General features: G+C 38.9%; 1 protein-coding gene and 1 long non-coding RNA gene across 5 annotated transcripts in view; one reads left to right on the top strand and one right to left on the bottom strand.

Annotated features, from left to right (window-relative positions):
• Positions 1 to 22,815, top strand: part of gabra3 (gamma-aminobutyric acid type A receptor subunit alpha3) — a 98,016-nt gene that overhangs the window by 35,229 nt on the left and 39,972 nt on the right. Inside the window, exon 3 of the mRNA XM_067607606.1 lies at positions 18,788 to 18,909. Within this exon, the coding sequence (XP_067463707.1) occupies positions 18,788 to 18,909 (122 nt within the window). The remainder of the gene's footprint in view (positions 1 to 18,787; positions 18,910 to 22,815) is intronic.
• LOC137195339 (uncharacterized) overlaps positions 601 to 22,815 on the bottom strand; it is a 67,117-nt gene continuing 44,902 nt past the window's right edge. Inside the window, exons 3-5 of one of the 4 annotated variants that reach the window (XR_010931110.1) lie at positions 7,985 to 8,151; positions 7,492 to 7,597; positions 601 to 809 (exon numbers count right to left, since the gene is read on the bottom strand). This is a non-coding gene — a long non-coding RNA (uncharacterized lncRNA). The other 3 variants (XR_010931111.1, XR_010931112.1, XR_010931113.1) reach the window with 3 other exon arrangements.

Raw genomic sequence — 22,815 nt, 5'->3', positions numbered from 1 at the left:
TATGTTTCTCATCACAAATGACAGAGCCCTGATACTGTCCAAACCTTCACCTTGTTAACCAACACACAGATTCATTAATAGGTAATTAAGGTATTCATAGTTAGAAAATTGAAAAAAACAAAACAAAACGCTGGTATCTTTGATTCAAGCATTCAAGCATGAGGCCAGAAAAGACGGATGTTAATGAACAGAAATACGGATAATCATTAGATGTGATGAGAGAAGCAGGTTAGTAATGAAAATGTATGAAGTGTTGACATATTCAGGTAAAGAAAATTGCCATCGCACCCTTTCTAGCCGTCAATGCCATTTATTATGCATGGACCTCACGTGATGAGGATTTTCACTGAAGTTAATCTCTCTGCAATTAATTGAGACATGATGTAGTGCACATATGCAAATTTATTGCACATCAGTCTTTACTATTGTGTATTTTATTCAGTTAAACCTGCACTGGATTAGGCTCAGTTAATTTGAGGAAAAACAAGAAATCCAAACCTGAACCAAAAATGGAATTTCTCTTGAAATTTCCTTCTTAAAGTGAAATTATATAATTATGATCCAGCTCTTAGGCCACAGCAAATAGGGGACACACCAGTGTTAGAGGTTTTAACAAAAGGAATTTATTAAATTAAATTGAATGAATTAAAAAAATAACTGAATATTTAACAAAGCATTGGGTGTGCATGTCAGTAGTGTCAGTGGTGTCATTTGTGCATGAGTAACGAATGTGCCAATAACGGGTGCCCGTGGGGAGGAGCAGAGAGAGAGAGGTTAGCTGTGTGTTCCCAGTTGGGCTGATGACCCACCTGTGGAGACAGACAGGTGAGTCACATGAGCACCCAGCAAAACAGCAAAACAGCAAACAGCGGAGTCATCACATATATATTAATTGTTCATCAAAGTTCAAGTCGTTGGACTTTATAAATAATCCTTTTAGACCTCAGAACGTGCACATGCTCTCAGAATATCTCAGTATCAGCAGAGCTGTTTCTCTGAGAACTGCCACCTCCCTGATGCCCACTGATGCTATCGGCAGGCTCCAAATCGGCTTTACTACAGTTGAGGCAGGAGACTTTCCTAATGGATTAAGGTGTAACAGACAAATCCCCTATATAAGGGTCTGTCATTCTGCACATCGCCAAATTTCCTCATTTCTCTCACACTGAAAGACGGGGCATGATTAAGCTATTACTTCCAGCAATCCATGTATTAGATATGAATGAGATGGCTGTGTTTATTTTCATTCTGGTGAAGGTCTTTCAATCCTTCAGCTCGCCTCGCTTCCAATCCCCGCCTTCCCCTCTTACATTCAACACTTAACAAGTGCGGACAGTCAGGGCGTCTTGTTGTCTATTTTGCTTGTAATCTGTTGCCAAGCTGCTGGCTAACATGGCACATAATCAATAGCTTAAGGATGAGAGTGCTATATGTACACTTTGCCTATGGATCGACTCTGATGTTGCCCAGACTCCGTTCGCTTTCTCACCCCATCTTGTATGAATTATTCACGGGATGGCAGAAAGGGGCATCACTTTGAGATGTGACCTGGTCAACAGATAACATTCTGTTTCGGTAGTGTTGTCAAGGTTAATGTGTCACAGGTCTGGAGAAGGGTAATGTATTCATGGCTGAGCCACTTTGCTGATTGAATGACCAGGCAAATAATGTCTTCTTGGAGTCAAAAGAAAAGTAAAAGGTTCACTGGGTGTAATTAATGTTAAACCATAAATCATCAGTGAATGTATCCTCCTCCTTTAGTTTATTGACAACAAAACAATTGCATGCTGCCAAAAATCCTCTTTTTTTAACAGCCTGGATTTTATTTATGTAGTTGAAGGTATTATATCACTTCATTTACCATTTTAACTGGTGAGAAATGGGTTACAGTGTGCAGGTCAAGTGTGAACGGAGGTGAATTCATCCAAAATGTCTGTTCTATTCATTAATAGCATTGGAGAACTGCATGCACACACAATTAGAGTAAGTACAGTAGGTCAAAGTGGTACCCGAGACCAGCACTGAGAGATCTAATGGATGCTTAAAACGGATGGTGGTAGGTGGAATAAATTCAAGCTTAACTTCTGTTTTCACTAACAAATAAGTGGTTTTGATGAAGAAAATGAAAGTGGATTTGTTTGTGTTCATGAGTAAATTATCCTAACTGAGAGGAATGATGGCCAAAACCTTGAAAATAAGACCTACATTAATTTTAAAAAATGGATTCTTCTTCTTTTGAAGTTTTATTGACCTGTATTGTTATTACCTTGAGCTTGTGTCAATATCCTATTAATAGTAACTGGTTAGTCAAGTAACTGACTTACAAAAAGCTTAATTTCCAAGAGAAAGAGCGGACTAGCAATCGGAGAAATAAAGCTAGTAGCAACAGTAGATTCATGTGAAACCAAAGTCCTTCCAAGATCCCTATTTTTAAAAATTTAATTGAATCCTGCCCTAATTACTTTTGAGTTTCAGTCAGTGAGCATCCAGCCAATGATCTTCAAAGTAACCGATTATTGAACATCCCCAGCTAGCATGAATCAAACTGAAACTGGAATGGATTTCCCAAAAAGTATCTGCACAGCTGCACACCGAACACGTATCACTCAGTCCTGCAAACACACAGGCAACAATGCTAAACTAATGTCTGATGGAACACTCAAGATGTTACCAGTCCATGAAATTATGAGATTACAAATGTAATATGGTGTTTGTTGTTCTAACATAGCTCATGCAGTATCTTCTGTGTGTTGTTTTTACATGGTTTCTTTTTTCTTTTTTTGAGGAAATGGTTCTGACTCACTTTCCACGGAGCATTTTCTCATTTCAGTACATCCCATATTCTTCGCCACCAGCTATATCCACCCCCGACTCCCTCTGAAGTTGCATCTGAGTCTGAAGTAACGCTGCGGATAAACAGGCCATTCAATGCAGATTAAAATCCCTAAACCTAACTGTGCCTCTGAAAATGTACCATAGACTGAATAAGTGTTGTGAACAAAGGGTTTGTAATGGCTTTTCATGGAAAGTAGTTTTAATTTTAACATTCAAACAAGAAATCTTCTGGGGCATTTTAAAGAGGGTTATTTTAATGTATTATAATGCTTTTGTGTTGCGCTTTGGCAAATAAACATGTTTAAAATCATGAAATGTCACATCCCACACCCTTATCCTACTGCTAGAAACTCAAAGCAGGTGAGCATTTTCTTCTGATGCTGACTGCATGAACATTGTCTTCTGCTCAAGGCTACATAAGTTGTTTACTAGTCAAAACAAGCATTTTTCTCTGCTAGAACCTGCTATAAAAACCAAAAGTATCATCATACAGTAAAATGTATAGACACAGAAGCTGTGATAAATAATGCAGCCACACAGACCAGCTGTACTGCATATTTTAACAAGCTAAAAATATGTCAGACTTCTTTAGCAGTTTGTCAAACAGCTTTTTGGGAAGCAGACAATAACATACAGTAACACCTGATGGTTGTTGTATTGTACGGCCTGTGGTTTTAGTAATCAAATGTTTGATGATACTTCTCTCCAGATATCCAGATAATTCACCACAATATCTGTGCACTTCAAATGTAATTGCAACTAATTAACCTGATGTTATCAGCCATTTTATCTTTTTAGTATTGTGATCGTAGTTGATCCACTCACAGGATAACAACCAACAGTACTGATAATAACAGTAAGTGACAAGTAATTACCCTTTATTGATTCCATAGATTCTTGCTCCTGTAATTACAGCTTGTCCTCTTTACTAACTACTAACAAATGTTTGGTTTGTGGCTCATGATCCAAAGTGTTAATACTCTACTGCAGCTTGTGCTAACAGTGGTTAAGCAGGGAAACGTGTAACACAGTCTGGAACAAGATGAATGCAAAGTCAGCAGGCCCAAGTTGGCTTAATGAAGTAGCCTCATGATGAAAAATGTAACCATGTGGCTGTAAGTTCACAAACACAAGCCTATAGCTTTGCATAAATAGAAGTCCTTTGTAGTCCTTGGAAATAATTCAATTCAAGACCATGTTGTCTGGAATAAACGGGAAACGTTAGTCCAAATAGTCAGATGGTGTCTTAGACTTACATTATGCTAAACATTCTGGTGTCTCGGTCTGATTTTGAGAAATGTGTTTTCGGCAGATGGTTGGACTCGACATTAATGAAGAATATACATGTTGTAACTGTGGTAAAACACACATAAATCCTTGTACAGTGATCTTGATGGTGCTTTAAATACAAAAATGATTTTGTCAGCTTCTTTGGACTTTGGAACATAACAGACTGAAAAGACAATCACTTCAACTTCTGTTTAATATATCTAGTGGAGGAGAAGCTGTTTGGTGCATTTGAATGTATATTGAAAATAAATTTTAGCTTTATTAACAATGTTGCTTTCTTTCCATTGAGCAAAGCATTAACACTATGATGTTGGTGAAGGGCTTAATATCTCACATGCTGTGGTATGTTTGAAATCCAATCAACTGTGCTGACATAACTCAGTTTTGTTGTTTTTTTGTTTTTTTTTTAAATCACTAATAGATCTATTCCTCAGCACACCAGCAGAGTCTTAGAGGAAAAAGAGAAATCTCAAGGTATTAATTTGCTCTCCACTGAACAGAGAGGACTGCATGAAAAATAATTGCTGGAATCCTACAAAAAAAAAAAGAGGATTAAACCGATCAGATTATGTTTATCTTTATCCAAATACCTTTCAATTTAAAAAAGGCAGGGTGACATGAAAACACTAATGAATTCCAAACAAAATTGTTCAGCAAATGGCAGTTACATTTATTCATGTCATATCATCGTAATGGTAGGAGACTATTTATCATGCTGGTTTTGGGACAGCTGGACTTGACACTTAAACTCATCAACCAACACAAAAAAATGATGCAGCAGGCATAAAATCTGCGAGGTAGTGGCAGTTTTCTAGTGTTGGGTGCAATCCAGTAATTAGCTAGGTTTGGTTTTTATGGATTACTTTTAAAACGTTGACAAGATAAACATATTTGTGTCTACATTACAGGCTCTGTGCATTAGGAGGCTATTGCTCCTTACTAACAAAGATGACTACCTGCCACTGACTAATAGGTACAAGCAGTGCAGCTGGTTAATTGTACTGTGATAGCACTTCCTTCACAGTTTGTGTTGTACCTATAGCCCTACCACCTTCCTCAGTCACACCTCTGTCACAAGAGGTGGTGTGATGTTTGTCACCAGGTTGTCATATACAATAGGTGTCTTGCCAGAGGTGGCAACGCAGTGATTACAATGTTGCCTGGTAGCATCCCAGGTGTAATATACCAGTTTATTCTGGTTTACAGTCCACTGGGCCCATTCCTGAATTTCTGTCACCTCAGATGCGACATTTCTGCCCCCCTACCTGTCTATAGTACCTTTCACACATGTACTGCAACCCTGAAATTTTCCACAAATTACCTTAATGTAATAAGCTTAAAAATGCTGAATTACAACCACTTTTTACATCATGTCCTGCCTCCTGCACCCCTTGCCTAAACCAAACAGAGTATTTCCAGTGGGTGAAAACACGTCTGACACGGACAATCTCCTGCTGTGTGCTACATGTGTGAAAGGGCAACTCCAGAAAATGTCCAGACCTGATTCTCTGGACATTGTCCGGAGTTCATATGTGAAAACAGCTTATGATGTGGTTTTCCATATTGCAGTGATGTGAGATTTTTTGACTTCAGAGTAATCTTGGTTTTAAGTCACATCATGACTGTAATGAAGGCTGGAAATCAGTGATATGTAACCATGATCACCAGTTAGTTACTATGTTCCGAGCAGAGAACCCCAGCTTCTTTCTCTATTGCCTTCATGCTCCAACAGCAAATATATAAACTTAAAGAACTAACTTATTGTTTTCAACTGTTTCTATTATGATTCATTGGGTAATTTATTAGTTGATCATTGCCAACTATTTTGATAATCCAATTTTTCAAGCAAAAATGCCAAACATTTTCTGGATCTGGCTCCTCAGTTGTGATGATTGGCTGCTTTTCTTTGTCATATGTGATAGTAAACCGAATATTTTATGGTTTTGGACTGTTAGTTGGACAAAACAAGCAAATTTGAAGATGTCACCTTGGGCTTTAGGAATTTGTGATTGGACTTTTTCAGTTACGTTTTAGATTACATAATGAATCAAGATGATAATCCACAGATGAATCAATAATGAAAATAATCATTAGTTGGAGCCCTACAGTAGTTTCTATCCTGTACATCCCAGTCACATGAGTAGGTCACTCCATCATCAAGTGCTCATCACAATTCTTCCCATCAAATATCTCATTACAAATTTGTAGAATCAAAAGTTACAGATCACAATTATTATAACTATTTCAAAGTATGATTCAGTTGTGTTAAATCTATTCCGTGACTTTGCTGTAGAGTACTGTAGATGTGCTCCTGTCTGTATGGAAGGTCATCCGAGTGTCCTTAATGTCACAGTATGATTGGCGTGCTGAACGGATGGCTGTGACTGACAAACCACTGACAGACACTTTTATTGCAGAAGCCATCCTGGCTATACTGTACCTCTCAAGCCTGTGAAAGAACAATGAATGATTGTGTTAATGTTAACTAGCAATTGTTTCCAATGAAAAGGTACATCCATATTTACCCTCTTATTTGTACATTGTGGAAGTCACCTCCATACATTTATTCTAATATACTACGCCATACTTGTGTGTCATATGCGCCAGATCAATAGAGTGAGTAACATTTACATCTCTTTCTGCTGGTGTCAGCAAAAAAAAAAAAGAGGGAGAGAGAGAAATCAAGTTGAAATGAGCATAGTGATCAGAGATGAGGAGAGAGAACATGCATTACCGAGACGGAAAGCGATGAAAGAACACTGCTGTCAAAGGTGCAAGAAAGGCCATCTCCTCCAGTATTTTCAGCTTCTTGTTTCACAGAGGACCAAACACCATGACAGACACTGCCTAGCCAGATGGGGCTATACTGTATATGTTTGCCATAAATCCTGTGAAAAACTGTTGTATGTGTCCTTTACCTGTGGCTTCAGGATCACTAAGTCAAGGCACTTTAGGCTATAAAATAAGAAATATACACACTCCCAGGTTGGGAATTATACCAGTTTCCACAGATGGAGTGTGGTATGGCTTGTGTAGCCAGGATTTATGTGTTGGCCTGTTACAATAAACTCAACACGGTCCCATTTGATATACTGGCTTCTGTTCCCCCCCCTCCTCTAGCTGTAATGACGTTGTATTCCTTGGAAACTTTAATGAGATTTTATGTTAGAAAAGGGGGAATGTCAGCCTCAAGCTCATCAGCACTTGAGTTGTTTTTAATCTAGCTTTCCTGCGGCTTTATAGGAAATTATTTAAGACATGAAATAGACTACCGGTCCTGCCATCCTCCATGAAAAATAACCATATCTTTGACAGAGTCAGGTTTTACAAGCCTGCGTAGCATGGAGTGCTATGGAGCATGCTTACAGTTATAAATGATCCCGTCATTGCTGCTGATGCAGGTGATTGCGCTTTTGTAATCCCTATAGATATCAGTGCTGCATGTCACACCGAGGGATGTGGCTTTCTTCCTCTAAAAAAAAAAAAAAAAAATTCACCTCAGAAAGTAGGTTGGTGTCACAAACATTGATAGCATGTTTCAGATCTTATCTCTATGTTTGATAATTTTCTGCTGTCGTAGGGAGTGTGTTGCCCCATCCTGCGTATGTCATTTGTGGTGCTGTATTTCCAAATAAAATATTTGCATGTTATCTGTTTAATATTGCAGAGTCTACATCCACTGATACCGTTACATAAATGACACCCAGTGCTTTTTCAAAATATGTTACTTTAAATAATATGTGAAACTCATTCTTAAGCATGCTGTGGAGTTTATTGAGCCTGGGCTGCATTTTAAAAATCTGGTTGGGCTGAAATAATTGTATACAATCTTATGATGGGAATACTGAACTTTACTGACCTAGCTCTCATTATTTTTGAATAACATTTCTCCAGTTTTTCTTTTTTGCACGCATCTTTAAGCCTCTCAGATGGCGGGTCGGCTCTGTGTTTGCAGCCCGAGCAGACACGGGAACGACATTTCTCTGCCCTCCCTCCGACCTCGGATGTCGTGGCAGTGAATTAAAGCTAGTTAGAGATCAAGGACAACAAGAGAGGCGAAAACTGTTAAAATCCAAGATCAAGTAAGGCAGAGGCTTTTACAGCGATGGACTGGGGAATTGAGACTGCGCGTGGGAGGTTGCGTGTGTATTGAATGCAAAGAGGAGCACAGTGCTAGAAAGGGATGGACCACTGTTTAACTAAACATGCACCAAATGGTAGTGCGAATTTAAAAACAGCTTGACATTTGAGTAGATTCATGAGTCACGACAGAACACTTGCAAGTGTGTGTGATTTCTCAGTGGATATCAGAAATCTCAAGTACACATGCTGTAAACACACATTTCTGTAACTTCACCAAACAAAACTTCGATGCAGAGCTGAGACTGCAAAGTGTTACGAGTAATTATTGAGCCACCTTCCACAAACAGTCAGAGATAGCATCTTTTGTTCTTGACACTATCAAATACAGGGTACAGTGTCGCAGTGTTGGACAACTTGTTGGTAGTACCAGCTGGAAATTAACATTTTCAATTGATTTTATTGTTCTCCTCTTGTTCCTTTGTCTGGGCAGAGTCAGTCTGTTAAACACTGTTTCCAACTTTTGGCTTCTAATATTGATCAATGGGCCAACCACCTCTTGCTTTAACTGGAAGTGTTAAACAGATGCTTGGAGAGGAATCCGTGCCTGTCGGTGTTGCTGAACAACTATTGAGAACCTTTTCGCAAGTTGAAATAGTTTCACCAGCCCTCTGCTCTGAGCAAGAAAACCAATGCAAACCTCTTGGCACAGTCTGAAATTTGTAACAGTTTGCTCTTTTAAGTCAATACAATGGGTTAAAGTAGTCAGTGGTCTGAAGTAATGTTCTTAGTGGACGCATAGCCAAACTTGGCATCTACTGCAAACAAACATTACAAAGTGTGTCCAGTGGAGGTGGTTTAGCCATTTACTTAAAATGTCCCCCAGGTGCCCACCTCAGGAAATGTACCAGGCATGGCCAACTGGGGAAAAGCCCAGGGGCCGACTCAGAACATGCTGGAGGGACTCCAGCCCAGCTGGCAGGGGTGCACCTGGGGATCTCACAGGGAAAGCTGGAGGAAGTTACTTGGGAAAGGTAGATGGATGTGTGAGTGGATGGGCAGATGAGTTTGCAGTAGATATTTCTGCAAAAAAGCTTGGGGATTCAATATGTAGAAATGCCATATTTTTAGAAATCACAGCTTCTGTTTATTTAAAGTGCTTTCACATTTCATTACACAAGTTCCCACAAAATCAAAAATAAGTTTTCAGGGCAGCTCTTCTCCAAAACTGAAACAGAAGTGGATGAAAGGCCTAACAAGAGAAATTTAGTCCGAGATAAACTACAGTAGATGTGGCAGTTGTCCCTGGAGTCAGCCAAAGCTACTATATGTTAGCAGCTATTACATCCCCCCCGTATTATCTGCTCAAAACAGGCAAGTGGAAGACAGGAAAAGAAGCAAACAAAGAAAAATCAGTTATATTGTTAAGGCTTTGAATGATACATGGCATCCACTGGTTAGAAACAATATGCTGCATAATGTGCTGCTGCATAACATTATCAATATATTGTTGGTAGACTTGGAGAGAACGTGAGTGGGAGGATCTGGTGAGGAAGATTAGTTACGTTGGAAAGGTTAACTCATGCATCAATTCAAGCTTGGAATTTACTATTTATTAATCAAGAATGTGCTAATTAGACGCCAGCACCCCTGTGCTTTTCCTCCCATTGTGGGATTTAGATGACAGGAAGATGGAATTAAATATTTGTTGCCATATGTATAATAAACAAGCCAGTGCTCCCATAACCACAGTCGGGAAAAGTCATCAGCCTCCAATATATATTTTACACAAAGCTCCAAGCAGCCTCTCTAATCCTCTCCATTCGATTTCGGTTGCCCCCGGCGCTCAACAGCAAGACAGTTTGATGAGTGCGTCATCTGGGCATTTTAGTGGTGGATGGATATCAAGGTGGTTATCAGTCATCCATGGCTCACACGTCACTCCAAAGAGGAGGTGACACACACTTTGAGAGAGACAAGGAGGCTGGGTGAGGCATTTCCTGAGGTGCTTGCTTCAAATTCAAGATGCATGATTGGCAGCTAAATGTTTGAGATTAAATAAGTAAATCAGAGAGTCTATTGGTTCCTTCCCTCTGACATATTCTTCTATCATTATTTGACTATATTCACCTTTTCTCAGGTAATACCATAAAGAAACACTGTACTATGTAACATGTCATTTTGTAGTGGCCAGAAACCACTTTGTTTAGCTGATGTGTGCACGTTAAAGTTATAATAGGTAACACTTATGATTACAGCCCGCACTGTACAGCATAATTCCCAATTTTCCGTGTAATTTTGGATGGTACAGTGAGCAGCAACTGTACGGTACAGTATGTACTGATACATACATATAAGTATAAGGAAAGATATGAAGTGAGGGAACAAGGAGGAAACAATCTGGGAACTTAAAGAGTGTAGTGTAGGTATACAGTAATCCTAGCCCTTTTTGAATTACTAGATTGTCAAAGTCAAAGAATTTATTGTCATATGCACAGTTAAAACAAGTTTCCCTGTACAATGAAATTCTTCCTTTGCCTTCCACTCCAAATGCAGTTTCAAAGAAACAAGAGGTATAGAAAAGAAAAAAAATAAAAGAAAATAAATAAAATGTCAGGAGAGATAAAAGAAAATAAATAAAATATCTAAAGAACACCATGTACAATATACAGAGTGGTATTAGGCAACGAAATATCTGCAAATTCTATATACAGACAGTGGGTAAATGTCTGAGTGTGAAAGTGTGGAGTGTGTATGTGCATCTGTGTGTGGAGGGGTGGGCAGAGTGCAGCTTCCTGTATGGTGGGGTGTGTTAGGGTGAGGGCAGGGGCAGTGGATTGGACTTGTTGATCAGTCTGATGGTGTGAGGATAAAAGCTGTCCTGAAGCCTAAAGGTCCTGCATTTCACACCTCTGTACCTCTTGCCAGAGGGCATAAGTGTGAAAAACCTGTGTCGGGGGTGAGCGGGTCTTTGATGATGCTGCAGGCTCTTCTATGAACTCTCCGGTAGTACATGTCCTGCAGAGATGGTAGGGACACCCTGACGATCTTCTCAGCAGTCTTTACCACTCTCTGCAGGCATTCACAGTCCATGGCGGTGTTGTTCCCATATCACACAGCTGGTCAAGACGCAACTGTAGAAGCAGCTGAGAATCCTCAGTGAAAATTTCCTCAGACTCCTTAGAAAGTACAGCAGCTGTTGTACTTTCTTGACCAGCTGGATGATGTTACATATCCAGGTGAGGTCATCACTAATGTGGACACTTAGGATTTTAAAGCTGCTGACCCTCTCCACCTCAGACTCACGGATTGTCCGCAGTTGATGAGGTCTCCTCTCCTTCCTCATGTCCACTATCATCTCCCTGGTCTTATCTGTGTTGAGGGGGGTTGTTGCTGTCACACCATGTCACTTGACTTGCCACCTCTCTCCTGTATGCTATTTCGTCACTCCCACTGATCAGACCAATGACTGTGGTGTTGTCAGCAAATTTCAGGACAGTGTTGTCCTTGTGTGAAGCGACACAGTCGTAGGTGAACAGTGTGTAGAGCATGGGGCTGAGGGCACATCCTTGTGGGGTGCCAGTGTTCATCATCACATTGTTTGAGGTTGGATTTCCAAATCTGACAGACTGCGGTCTGCCAGTGAGGACATTAAACAGCCAGTCACAGGTTGTGGGGTTCAGGCCAAGGTTGTACAGTTTGTTTGTGAGTTTGTGGGGGAGGGCCGTATTAAAGGCTGAGCTGTAATCGATGAAGAGCATTCTGCTGTAAACATCTTTGTTTTCCAGGTGGGAGAGGGCTATGTGCAGAGCTGCAGAGATAGTGTCCTCGGTGGATCTCCTGGGGCGGTACACTTACTGCAGGGTTGTTAGATTGCAGATTGTTACCTCCTTATTCCATAACTTCCCATCTGGTTCCCTTGTACTTACATGTATGTATTGGTAATACTGCACCAGTACACCATAAGTACAAAGAACAACACTGTAAATTGGGAATAATTATGCGGTACATTGTATGCCATAATATAAAGCGTTACCCTATAGTCCGATCCTTCTACATTTCCCGGAAATGTAGGAGTCATCTTCAGTGATGACCTCATGCTGCACCAGTGGGTGTAACTTAAAACTCCAACCAAAAAACTAATCAAACATTTTTCAACAATCCCACCTTACTGACCATTATGTCAAATAAAACTACCTAAGCTTATTATCTTAAAGAGATTAAGATTGGGCCCTCACTGTCTAATGTGCCGCTCCAACATGCCGTTTTAAATAGAAATACATTATATTAAAGAAGTAATATCATATTATGGGACCTTTAAGTCGGTTGTAGCTTTGCTGTGTAGGTGACAGAGGAGCAGAACATTCACCAGCTTAACCACAGTTTTTCACTCAGGTCTTAATTGGTCAACTTTCCCGCTGGCTTCTGTCAGTGTCCCCTCAGAGCTCTTTTCTTCAGCTCATAATGAAATGTGTATGTACAGAGAGGATTTAATCAAATCATTTCTAACTGCTTCAAATATTCAACATTCAGGAGTTGTAGGGTAAAATAACTGACCTTATGAAACAAGTCAAATCAGTCACTGAACTGAACACATTTACACACAGCAGCACACTTGAACTATAACTTGTGCATTTACTCCTCCTTACTCAAGTCTATTTGCCATCACTCTGTCAGGTCATGAAGCACCTTCATCTCATACTGCCACCCAAACAGCTTCACACACTCCTCCTGGCTGGCAGCACGGCACCCGTGTGCCCAGAGAGACGACCGCTACATCTCTTCCCCGGCCAAGCCTGCAATCCCTCACCTGTCAGACAGGTTCAGTGCACCAACGTTGGATCGGAGCCAGTCCACTCACTCAGTACATGCCAGTTCCACTAACTCAGTCTGCTCAGCCCACACACGCATTTGTTCCAAAAGTTTGTACCCCATTCTCCCTCCCACACTGCTCACCCATTCTACAGGACACAACTGCCTCCACAGTACAAACTGAACACTTCATCATAACTTCAACATCCACGAATAACATCACAATTTCACAACTTTTGTGCAGTAATAAATGGTGCATATTTAACATTTTTCAATCCCTTACATGTTTCTGTTCCTCCTCTCTAAGAGAGAAAAGAGAAAGAGTAGCCACACTTCTTTACAAAAATTGCTGCAAATCCGGTGCCTCTCAAAAATGGGACTGAGCAATAATTAATCAAAGGGATGGCTTCTACAGAACATGGCCAATCAAGAAACTTTATTTTTGCACGGTTTCAATGCAGAGTGCATCTTCTTCAGAGAGAATAAACTTCTCCGAAAGGTTAAGTTTACAGTATAAAGTTGCTTACTTGTCCATGTTGAGTATAGCATCCTTGACTTAGTATGAACCTGACCAGGCAGCTGTTGTGTTTAATGTGTTCCTACTAAAATGCTATCTTTTAATCCCATATTGAAGCTTTTTTATATAATAGTCATGATTCAAAATTGTGATGTTTGTCTCCACAGGTGAAAGAATCTCATCCTTTCAGTGGAAAAACACCATTCAAAGTATCAGAATAACAGTTATCAGTATTCAGTTCAAACTACAGTATCTGAATATAAAAGATAATATAAGAACATGTAACTTTAGAGTTTAGGGTTTAAATATTTAGAACTATGTCAACAACACTTCAGTAAAGTAATAGTAATAGTCTCTGCCTGTATGAATACATATGCTTTATGGAAATTGCTCTTTTACTACAAATCCATTTTTGCTTATCTTACAGTGAAACCCACCTCAGGTTGCACTATTGACTGCTCCATAATGTCTGAGGTGTTGCTGGATGTGGCACTGAATTTCTTGTCACAAGTGTTGCCGCTTGAGTTGTCAGTTTTAGTAAAATGTCAGTTTAGTCATTTTTGCGACACTGGCAGATGACGAGCAACAGACATGTAGCAAAGATAAAATCTTTAACAATTAATGTACTGCAACGAATACTAACACATAGTATCTTAATATGTTTTGGTATCTGATAGCTCTGATGTTATTTTGTCACTGTGAAATAAGTGAAGACTGGCACATTAGTTGACTGATTAGTCCTTATGATCCTGAATTTGTTGGAGCTTCAAAAGTCTGTTAGATGATGTGGCTGAGCAACAGATGACCTATCATAAGGACACTGACTAGACTTCCTATTAATTTCACAAGTTAAATAATCAGGCAAAAATATTGAAATTGCTACAAGTAACTAAATGTCTTTCCACCCTGTATAGACTTCAAGTAACTGTATGTCCATATACTTTTGGTGTGGGGTGGTTTCTTGGGGGCAACCATATCATGTATATCATACACTCATCAGTTGACACTGCATTGTGATTATTATTCCTTGTCATTAGCTAAACTTAAAGGCCATGCACACACACATGGGTGATTTCACTTAATCTGGCTAATTAAACCTCTGCTCAGTTTAAGGCTGAGTAAAGCCAAACTCCGTATACGAATAGACTTTTTTTTTTAAATAGCAGGAATTAATATGTAATAACATTACATGATGCCTCCATTCCATATAAGTGTCCCATAGTCCCAGTGAGCCAGCATGTACAAGGACCCTGGAAATGGTACACCTGAATGGAATACAGCTATTATTAAAGTTATTAGTTACAGTTGTGTTTAAATGTCTGCTGTTGAAACCAGTCGATATGAATTATCAAGATGCAAGTTGTAACAGTTATAATACACCTAAAAGGGGAGTAAGGGAGATGTCAATCAAACATAATCTGAGATGTAATCAGGCAAAATAAATGAAAACACCTGTGTGGGTGTAAAATTAGAGTGTAGGTAGAGGTTTTAAGTTTAGTTGTGACTGTGACATACATGCTATAATTTATAAATAATATATCCCTCTCTCCTTTTTTAGAGAACTGGAGACACTTTCCTAAAAAGCCTGCAAAAATCACTGATTTCTTTAGAAAATATGGCATTGTTCTCAAGCTGTAAACACCCAAATTTAGTGTTCTCCTTTACAGTATTAGTAAAAGATAATAGGGATGGAAGAACAGAGCGAGGCTAAAGACTAATGTTGTGAGGCTTGAATCATGTTGAATATTTATTGTAGACTGTTATTCTGTAGAGAGTCATTTTCCAAGAGTCCAATTTTTACAGCTTTCACAACACAACAATGCATTGTTGTCTGAACTACACCATGGGAGCTTTTTCTAATCTGGCATCCCTATCAGCAGTAATCAGCAGGACAACATTTGTTTGTGGTCTGGTTAGGTTCAGACACAAAAAGATTTAGTTAGGTTTAGAGAAGGATCATGGTTTGAGTTAAATGATCACTTTGTTAGGTTAGAGAAACATGTGGTGTGGGTTTAAGTTACCTCTACCTTAAAGTTAGTCCACCTTTGTTGTCATGGCTACAATAATGGGGTTAAGGTTAGGGGATGAATGTAGTTATGTTTTTGATAGCATCTCTCACTCAAACGTAACTATATGACATTTTTGGGTGACTGACATTACAACCTATTGTGTCATTTTTTTTGTGAAGACAGTCTCCATCTTTCATACCATCCCTGAATTTCACCTTGCCAGCTTCTTGCAACAACATGTGTAATTTTGTAGAATTGCTACAAAGAACTAATTGGCTTTTCAATTAAAAACACTTTCTCACAGTTTTGTTGCAAACAAACAAAAAACATTTTTGTTTTAGTCTGATGTGTGTTGGGGCCTTTTCCCCAACGCAGTTTTCCGGGCTCGCTTCACACAGCATTGGTTAATATCAATCATCTCATGATCAAATACTCAGAATTCACTTTTAACCATCAAACTTGGACTTCACAGGGACTACAAGAATAATGCAATCAGACAGCAAGGCAGTTATTAAAAATGTATATTATTTATACGGTAAATCCATGACCAATATGAATAATTTATAAGTGCAGAATGTGTCAAAATTAACATCACACTGAATTGACAGAAGATATGCAACAGTGGTAGGCTTTATGAAACATTGAAGGTGTCAAACTTTACACCTACAGAACCTTTACCTTTTCTGCTCCTCATGCAACTTGTTCTCCTTCAGGCAAAATTCAGATGAATTTGTTCTCTTCAAATGTTTTTTTTTTGTGTGTGAATAGTTCAGGAATATAATGACGGTTCTGTCCTTCCTTTACTGTCTGTATTGAGACGATGTGAATAATGAATAGGACTGAGAAGTAAAACAAGCGGCTGGCATGATTATAAAATTTGTGTGTTTTAACAAAAATAATATCAAATTCAGATGGATTGTTCCATTTCTTTGTCCTTGTCAGTGAATTTAAACAGCTGGCTGCTACTGGAGGAGGTTAGGATGTGTGTGTGTGTCTCTGTGTGTGCGCATACCGTATGTGTGTCAGAGAATGTGTGCCTCAGTGAAACACGCAGATGCTACACGCCACACGGGTACTTTGTTTTTCTGAAGTGGATATTTTAGTGCGGAGAAGACATTGTTGGAATGGTTTCTCGGGGACTAAAGGTTTCTCATTAATTTTTGAATTTCCACTGGTGCTGTCAGAGAAGCCACAAAGGCTTTTTGTTTAATATATGATTCATGTTAAGTGAGATATTACCTACTGCAGTTAAACTAGTCCCAGTTATTTCTAAAGCTTTTTGTATTCGGTGTTGTCGGCGTGTCTGAGCTGCCTCAAACACATGCATGCCTGTCACTTTTTGATAAGGTGTGTGAATGAACAGCCAGAAATGTATATTTTCTTTCAAATATTCAAGAGTAGACTGCTACAGTGTTATGTTATATTTTTGGCAGAGCTTAAATATACACATTTGACAACCTGAAGATATCCAACTGTGCCCCACTCAATGATGTCCAAGTCATGAGCTCAGTGTTAAAAGGCTCAGTCTCAGTGGAGTACATGTTGGAGAGCCTCGGATATCTGACATCAACTGGCAAATCATACTACCTTTTTTTTTTTTTTTAATAAACAGTCAGCCCAAAAAGGGTCAGTCTCAAAATACTACCATGTGAGTATGAAGTGATATTCAAAGACAATTTTTGATTAGAAAAAGAAAGATGGAATTTAAACTTTACAAAATGTTATTTAGCACAATAGTTTAGAAAATTGATCATATTTTGCTGGCATCAATTAATAATTAATCCTTCTGCAATCTGGGAAGTCACAACTGAGCATCTACACAAACAAAATATTATTTACATGTTGGTAGAGCAGAATGGCCCAATATTTACGGAGTTGGTATTAATGCTGCTATCAAAACTTGTAGTAGTAGTAACAAAAAAGTCGTTCTTCCTTCCCCTTCTCCTTTCCCAAGATAAAGACGCACATTTTTCTTTGTCGTCTCTTTTTGGGCTTCATAAATCTTCCTGTATTGGTTTATTATACTGTACACATCACAGGGACCATTACGATATGAGCAAGTGATAACTGGAACACGAGAGAGCTGTGATGCTAAATTGATATTTATTTATTGCCCACATATGCCTGCATAATAGCCACTTATCTGTATCTGATGTAATTTGCCCAAATGCCTCAAAATGATGATGTGTTTCCTGTAAAGAGCATGCAGTGATGTGGTTTTAAAGTCTGAAATACCCCCCAAACTGATGATAATTGCAACTGCATAGATTTTAAGCAGTGACCTTCGGCCGGTAAGTGTTTTAATGGATGGAGGGTTGTAGCTCAGATGGACTCTTATGTTGGGTTGTTATTGTAGAGCAGATTAAACCACGGAAAGACAGATTTGCTGTTGAGAGCGCAGGCTTCCCTTTAAGCAACATTCAGGAAAATTTGGGTTCCTCCAAGAGCCCCAAATTCCTTAAAAGCTCTGCCCTTACCATTTGTGATAGTGCATCAGTGCATGGAGTGGTTGTTGATGGGGATTACTCGGATATTATAGGTCAGCTCCTCAGGGGATTTTAGTTTAATTAAAGACGCTACTCATTAACTCATCAGTCCTCCACCTACAGTATAGTGGCCTTTTCATCTCACCACAATATTGTTCTGCAGGGGATTGTGGGCCATGTAAATTAATAACTAGTGGCTGATAGCATATGATGAATTCTCCGACAAAATGCTGCAGAGTACATCCTTTTTGGGAAAGAATTCCTCTCCATAAATTCAGTGTTTTCTGTATGTACGGAGGTTTCAGCTCTGTAAAAATGAATATAACAAAGCAAACACAACCAGACATTATTATCCAAATATTGATCGAAGCCTGCAGCAGATCACTACCATGAGATTTTCTCTGAGAGAGAAATATTAGAAATATTAAGCAGGCTGGTGGAATTACATGATAGAACCGATGTGCTCTTAACATAAACAGATCTAATTCACAACATTGAATTACACTGAATGTTATCAAGGTTATCTTCAAAATTAGTTCACACTAAATTTCCAAATGAAATTAACTTATGATCATGGTCAAAATATTAATTTATACTGAAAGCTGGTATCTGTAATGTTTTCATTAATAAATCGTTGATGTGGTGGAAAAACATAAACTTGTACACACACTGAGATTATAGATCAATATATCATATGATCTTATTATGTTTTGTTTCCCATCTTTTTGACTCCTTCTTCTCTTCATTTCTTCCTGTAGGGCAGTAGTTGGACACAGAGAGCCGTTGCCTGATGATAGCAAAGACAACATCACCATTTTTACCCGAATCCTTGACAGGCTGTTGGATGGATATGACAACAGACTACGTCCTGGGCTTGGAGGTAAGCTATATGTTAGATACCGTAAATCACAGACAGAAACAGAGAAAACGAGGTTTCAGCCAACATCTGCAGGACCAGACTGCTCACTGTGTCGCTATTTTAACTCTTAAAAATCTCTAAAAAGATTGACATCAACATTTTTTGCCTATTGCTGTATTTCTTGCAAGACACTACATTGATGTTACTAGGTGTTCAAATTGTTTATTTCCAGTTCATTTTTGGACGTCATAGATCCAGACTGCCACTCACTCACTCGCTATTTAATCTGCTGCTGGTGGACATAAGGAGGCATGGTAACTTGTACAGACAACTCACCAACAGTAGAATCACACTGAAGTCAGGTCCCTGTGTGCAGCACTGTAATGGAAATGTGCGTTCCCTTGGGTGGAAGTCTTTGTTCAATCATGCCCAAATGGCAAATATGCACATATGTCAGTGGAAAATATCTCACTAATTGATGTCATTTGATCCAAATATTCAGCCCCTGAGGACAACAAACTGCTTAACAGCAAGCCCACATGCCCAAGCAGGCTTTGCCATTTCTCAGCCAGCCAGCTGGAATGGTCATTTCTGCTCTACTGCTTGCTGTTGAGGCCACAAGCGTGGCTACCAGGCTGCAGACCCACCAGGCTGGATGACCTGGACTCTGTAGCAGCAACCAGTGAGAGGAACCAGGCAAGAGACATTAATGTCATATTCTGCCTCTGTTCAGAGGTGAACATCTCCAAGGGCTCACTACACTGTCCAGTGCAGTGAAAACTAGCAGGCTTTTCCCTCAGGATCAAGAGGCTATACAGGCAGTCATATACTGTTGTGCTCATCAGTTTACATACCCTAGTAGTATTTGTGAAATATTGGTCATGTTTTGAAAAATAATACTGATCATGCTGAAAACTTTTGTTTTATTTAGGGATAGTGGTCAGGTGAAGCCATTTATTTTCACATAATTGTGTTTGCCCTTTTTAAATCATAATGATAACTGAAATCACCCAAATGGCCCTGATCAAAAGTTTATATACCCTTGAATGTTTGACTTGATAATATACACACAAGTTGACACACACAGGTTAAAATGGCTATGAAAGGTAAGTTTCCACACCTGTGACTTGTTTGATTGTAATTAGTGTCTGTGTATAAATAGTCAACAAGTTTCTTAGCTCTTGAGAGACCCATGCACATTTCATCCAGGGCTGCTCTGACTTTACTGGATACTGAGCCATGGGGAAAGCAAAAGAACTGTCAAAAGTCCTGCAAGAAAAGGGAGTTGAACTTTATAAATCAGGTAAAGGATATAAAAAAGATATCCAAAGATTTGAAAATGCTAATCAGTAGTGTCCAAGCTCTGATAAAGAAGTGGAAAATTAAGGGTTCTGTTGATACCAAGCCACAGTAAGGTAGACCAACAAAGATATCAGCCACAACTGCCAGGAAAACTGTTCGGGTTGCAAAGAAAAACCCACATGCAGTTTCAGCTGAAAGTTACATATGGCTGTTTCAAGATGCACAATAAGGAGGTACTTGAACAAAAATAGGCTGCGTGGTCAAGTTGCCAGAAAAAAGCTGTTACTGTGCCAATGCCACAAAACACCCTGCTTACAATATGCCAAACAGCACCTAGACAAGCCTCAAAACTTCTGGAACAAAGTTATTTGGAGTGATGAGACCAAAACGGAACTTCATGGTCACAACTAGAGACGCGATGAATGGTACACATCTTACAAATTCTGCCAGGGTATGTAAACTTATGAGCACAACTATATACTATATGAACAACATGGGCTACATTTTGTTTTTTTCTAATTTTAGGAAATTATCACTGGACCACAAGTGATCAGTACAATCATAGCTAAAAGACTTATTGTTTAAAATATTACGCTTTATTCCTGAGCGTCATCGCTTTAAAATTTGAACAAAGATTTTTTTACTTAATTTATTTCATCACATCTTTATGAAAGCTTATATTGTGGGGCGATTTTTTGTTAATTTTATTCATTAGGTTGTTCCCATTTGAACCTTTTTTATTTCTTCTTTATAGATTTATTAATTCTTCAAAAATATGATGAATTAAAATGTTTTTGTTTTTTGCCAGTGAACTCAAATCACTATATTGGGTTGTTTTAGTTGATATTTTAGTATAAGTATTTTTTGTCATGAGCTCTGGATTAGCAGAACAGCAAGTCATTCTGTGATGCAGATGGATATAAATCAATCAGCCAAGATTTATTTGAATATAAAGTGAAATTACAAAAAGTTGGATATAAATGGGTAGATTTTTTTCTCTGAGATGATTGGAAGACACCTGCTAATGGTATTGATTTTGGACCTCAATAGTTAAACCATTTACCTGCAAACAGACACAGCGGTTGAGGTCCTCCTTGGCACAGCCAGAGCGCTCAGTCTAAGTCAAAGGCTGCTGCTTGTAGCAGAGCAAGGCTACCAATGTTCCTCCTGTTGGCCACCCCCACGCCCGACCATCCACAGTCTTAGTGACAAACAGTCATGTGGGACCATCTCAGATAAACGGACTGGATAAAAACTGCAGAACTACGGACAGAAACTTGGCTGTCAGATGGTGACAACGTTTCTCTTGTTGAATGGTCCTCACCTGGTTACACTTTCCTAAATTAACCCAGAATAATGGGGCGTGGGGGTGGTCTAGCGGTGTTATATAAAAATAGCTTTAATTGTTGTAGATCTTATCTTGGTTTATTTTCATCAACTTTTGTTTTGACAGGGTCAACAAAAATTCTCTGTATTTTAGTATGTAGACCACCCAAATCCACTGTAGGTTTAATAGAAGCATTTTTTGAATTTCTGTCTATTGTTATGCCTGAATATGATTATATTCTTATTCTAGGTGATTTTAATGTATATGTATGCTGCCCTGAGAATCCCCTAGCTTCAGAGTTTTTAAGTGTGATAGATTCTTTTAATTTTGTTCAGGCTCCGACTGAAGCCACACACATAAAGGCCACATTCTGGACCTGGTTTTATCTTCTAGTTGTTTACTGAATAATGTGCTAAGCAGAGAAATTGGGGTTTCTGACCATAAACATATTTTGTTTAATACCTAATTTTCCAGTACCACAAGCTATGATGCTCAAGTCACTCGCTCTCGTTTTTTCAGTTCATCTGCTCCTCAATTAACACCTTGGCTATTTTAAAATTCTTTTAATTCCACTTGTGTAAATATTTTTGACAATATTGCTCCTGCATTAAAAAGCCTAAAATGCCATCTCAGCCTTGGCTTAACAATGACATCTGTTTAATAAAAGAGAACTTGCCATAAAGCAGAACACAAATGGAGGCCTACAAAACTTTCCACTCATCTGGAAAGGCTGAAGGATTTCATGAAAAATTTTAAACTTGGAAGTGAAAAGTGCACGTACTAATTATTTTTCTAATCTTATAGCTAAACGTAAACATGACTCCAGACACCTCCTCAACATTATCAACCACACCACAAACCCTCCCCCTCTTTTTATTTAGCCCTCAGTTGATAAATGTGAGTTTTATCTTTTTGACTCTAATAAGGTTCAAGCTGTTAGGAATGCAATTATCCCTCCTTCTCAAACTGGCTCTGACCTTTGCTATAAAACACCTTGCACCCTGCTAGCATTTAAGTCAGTCACTAATAAGCATCATTAGTGTCATTACCAAAATGAAAATCATCCTCCTGTTCACTGGACATTCTTCCAACTCACTTCTATAAAGAAATATTTCATTCAGTCTCCCCATTTGTCCTAGCCATAATCAATTCCTCACTTTTATCTGGTCAATGCCTGATAATTTTAAATCCTCTACAGTTCAACTACTTCTCAAAAAGCCATCTATTGATCCATCCATTTTAAATAACTTCCGCCCAATATCTAAACTTCCTTTCCTCGCTAAGGTCTTGGAAAAAAT

This window comes from Thunnus thynnus, chromosome 13 (assembly GCF_963924715.1).
Source record: "Thunnus thynnus chromosome 13, fThuThy2.1, whole genome shotgun sequence".
Classification (NCBI taxonomy): Eukaryota; Metazoa; Chordata; class Actinopteri; order Scombriformes; family Scombridae; genus Thunnus; species Thunnus thynnus.
The sequence above is the reverse complement of the archived record's forward strand: the minus strand, read 5'-3'. Positions and strand labels throughout refer to the sequence as shown.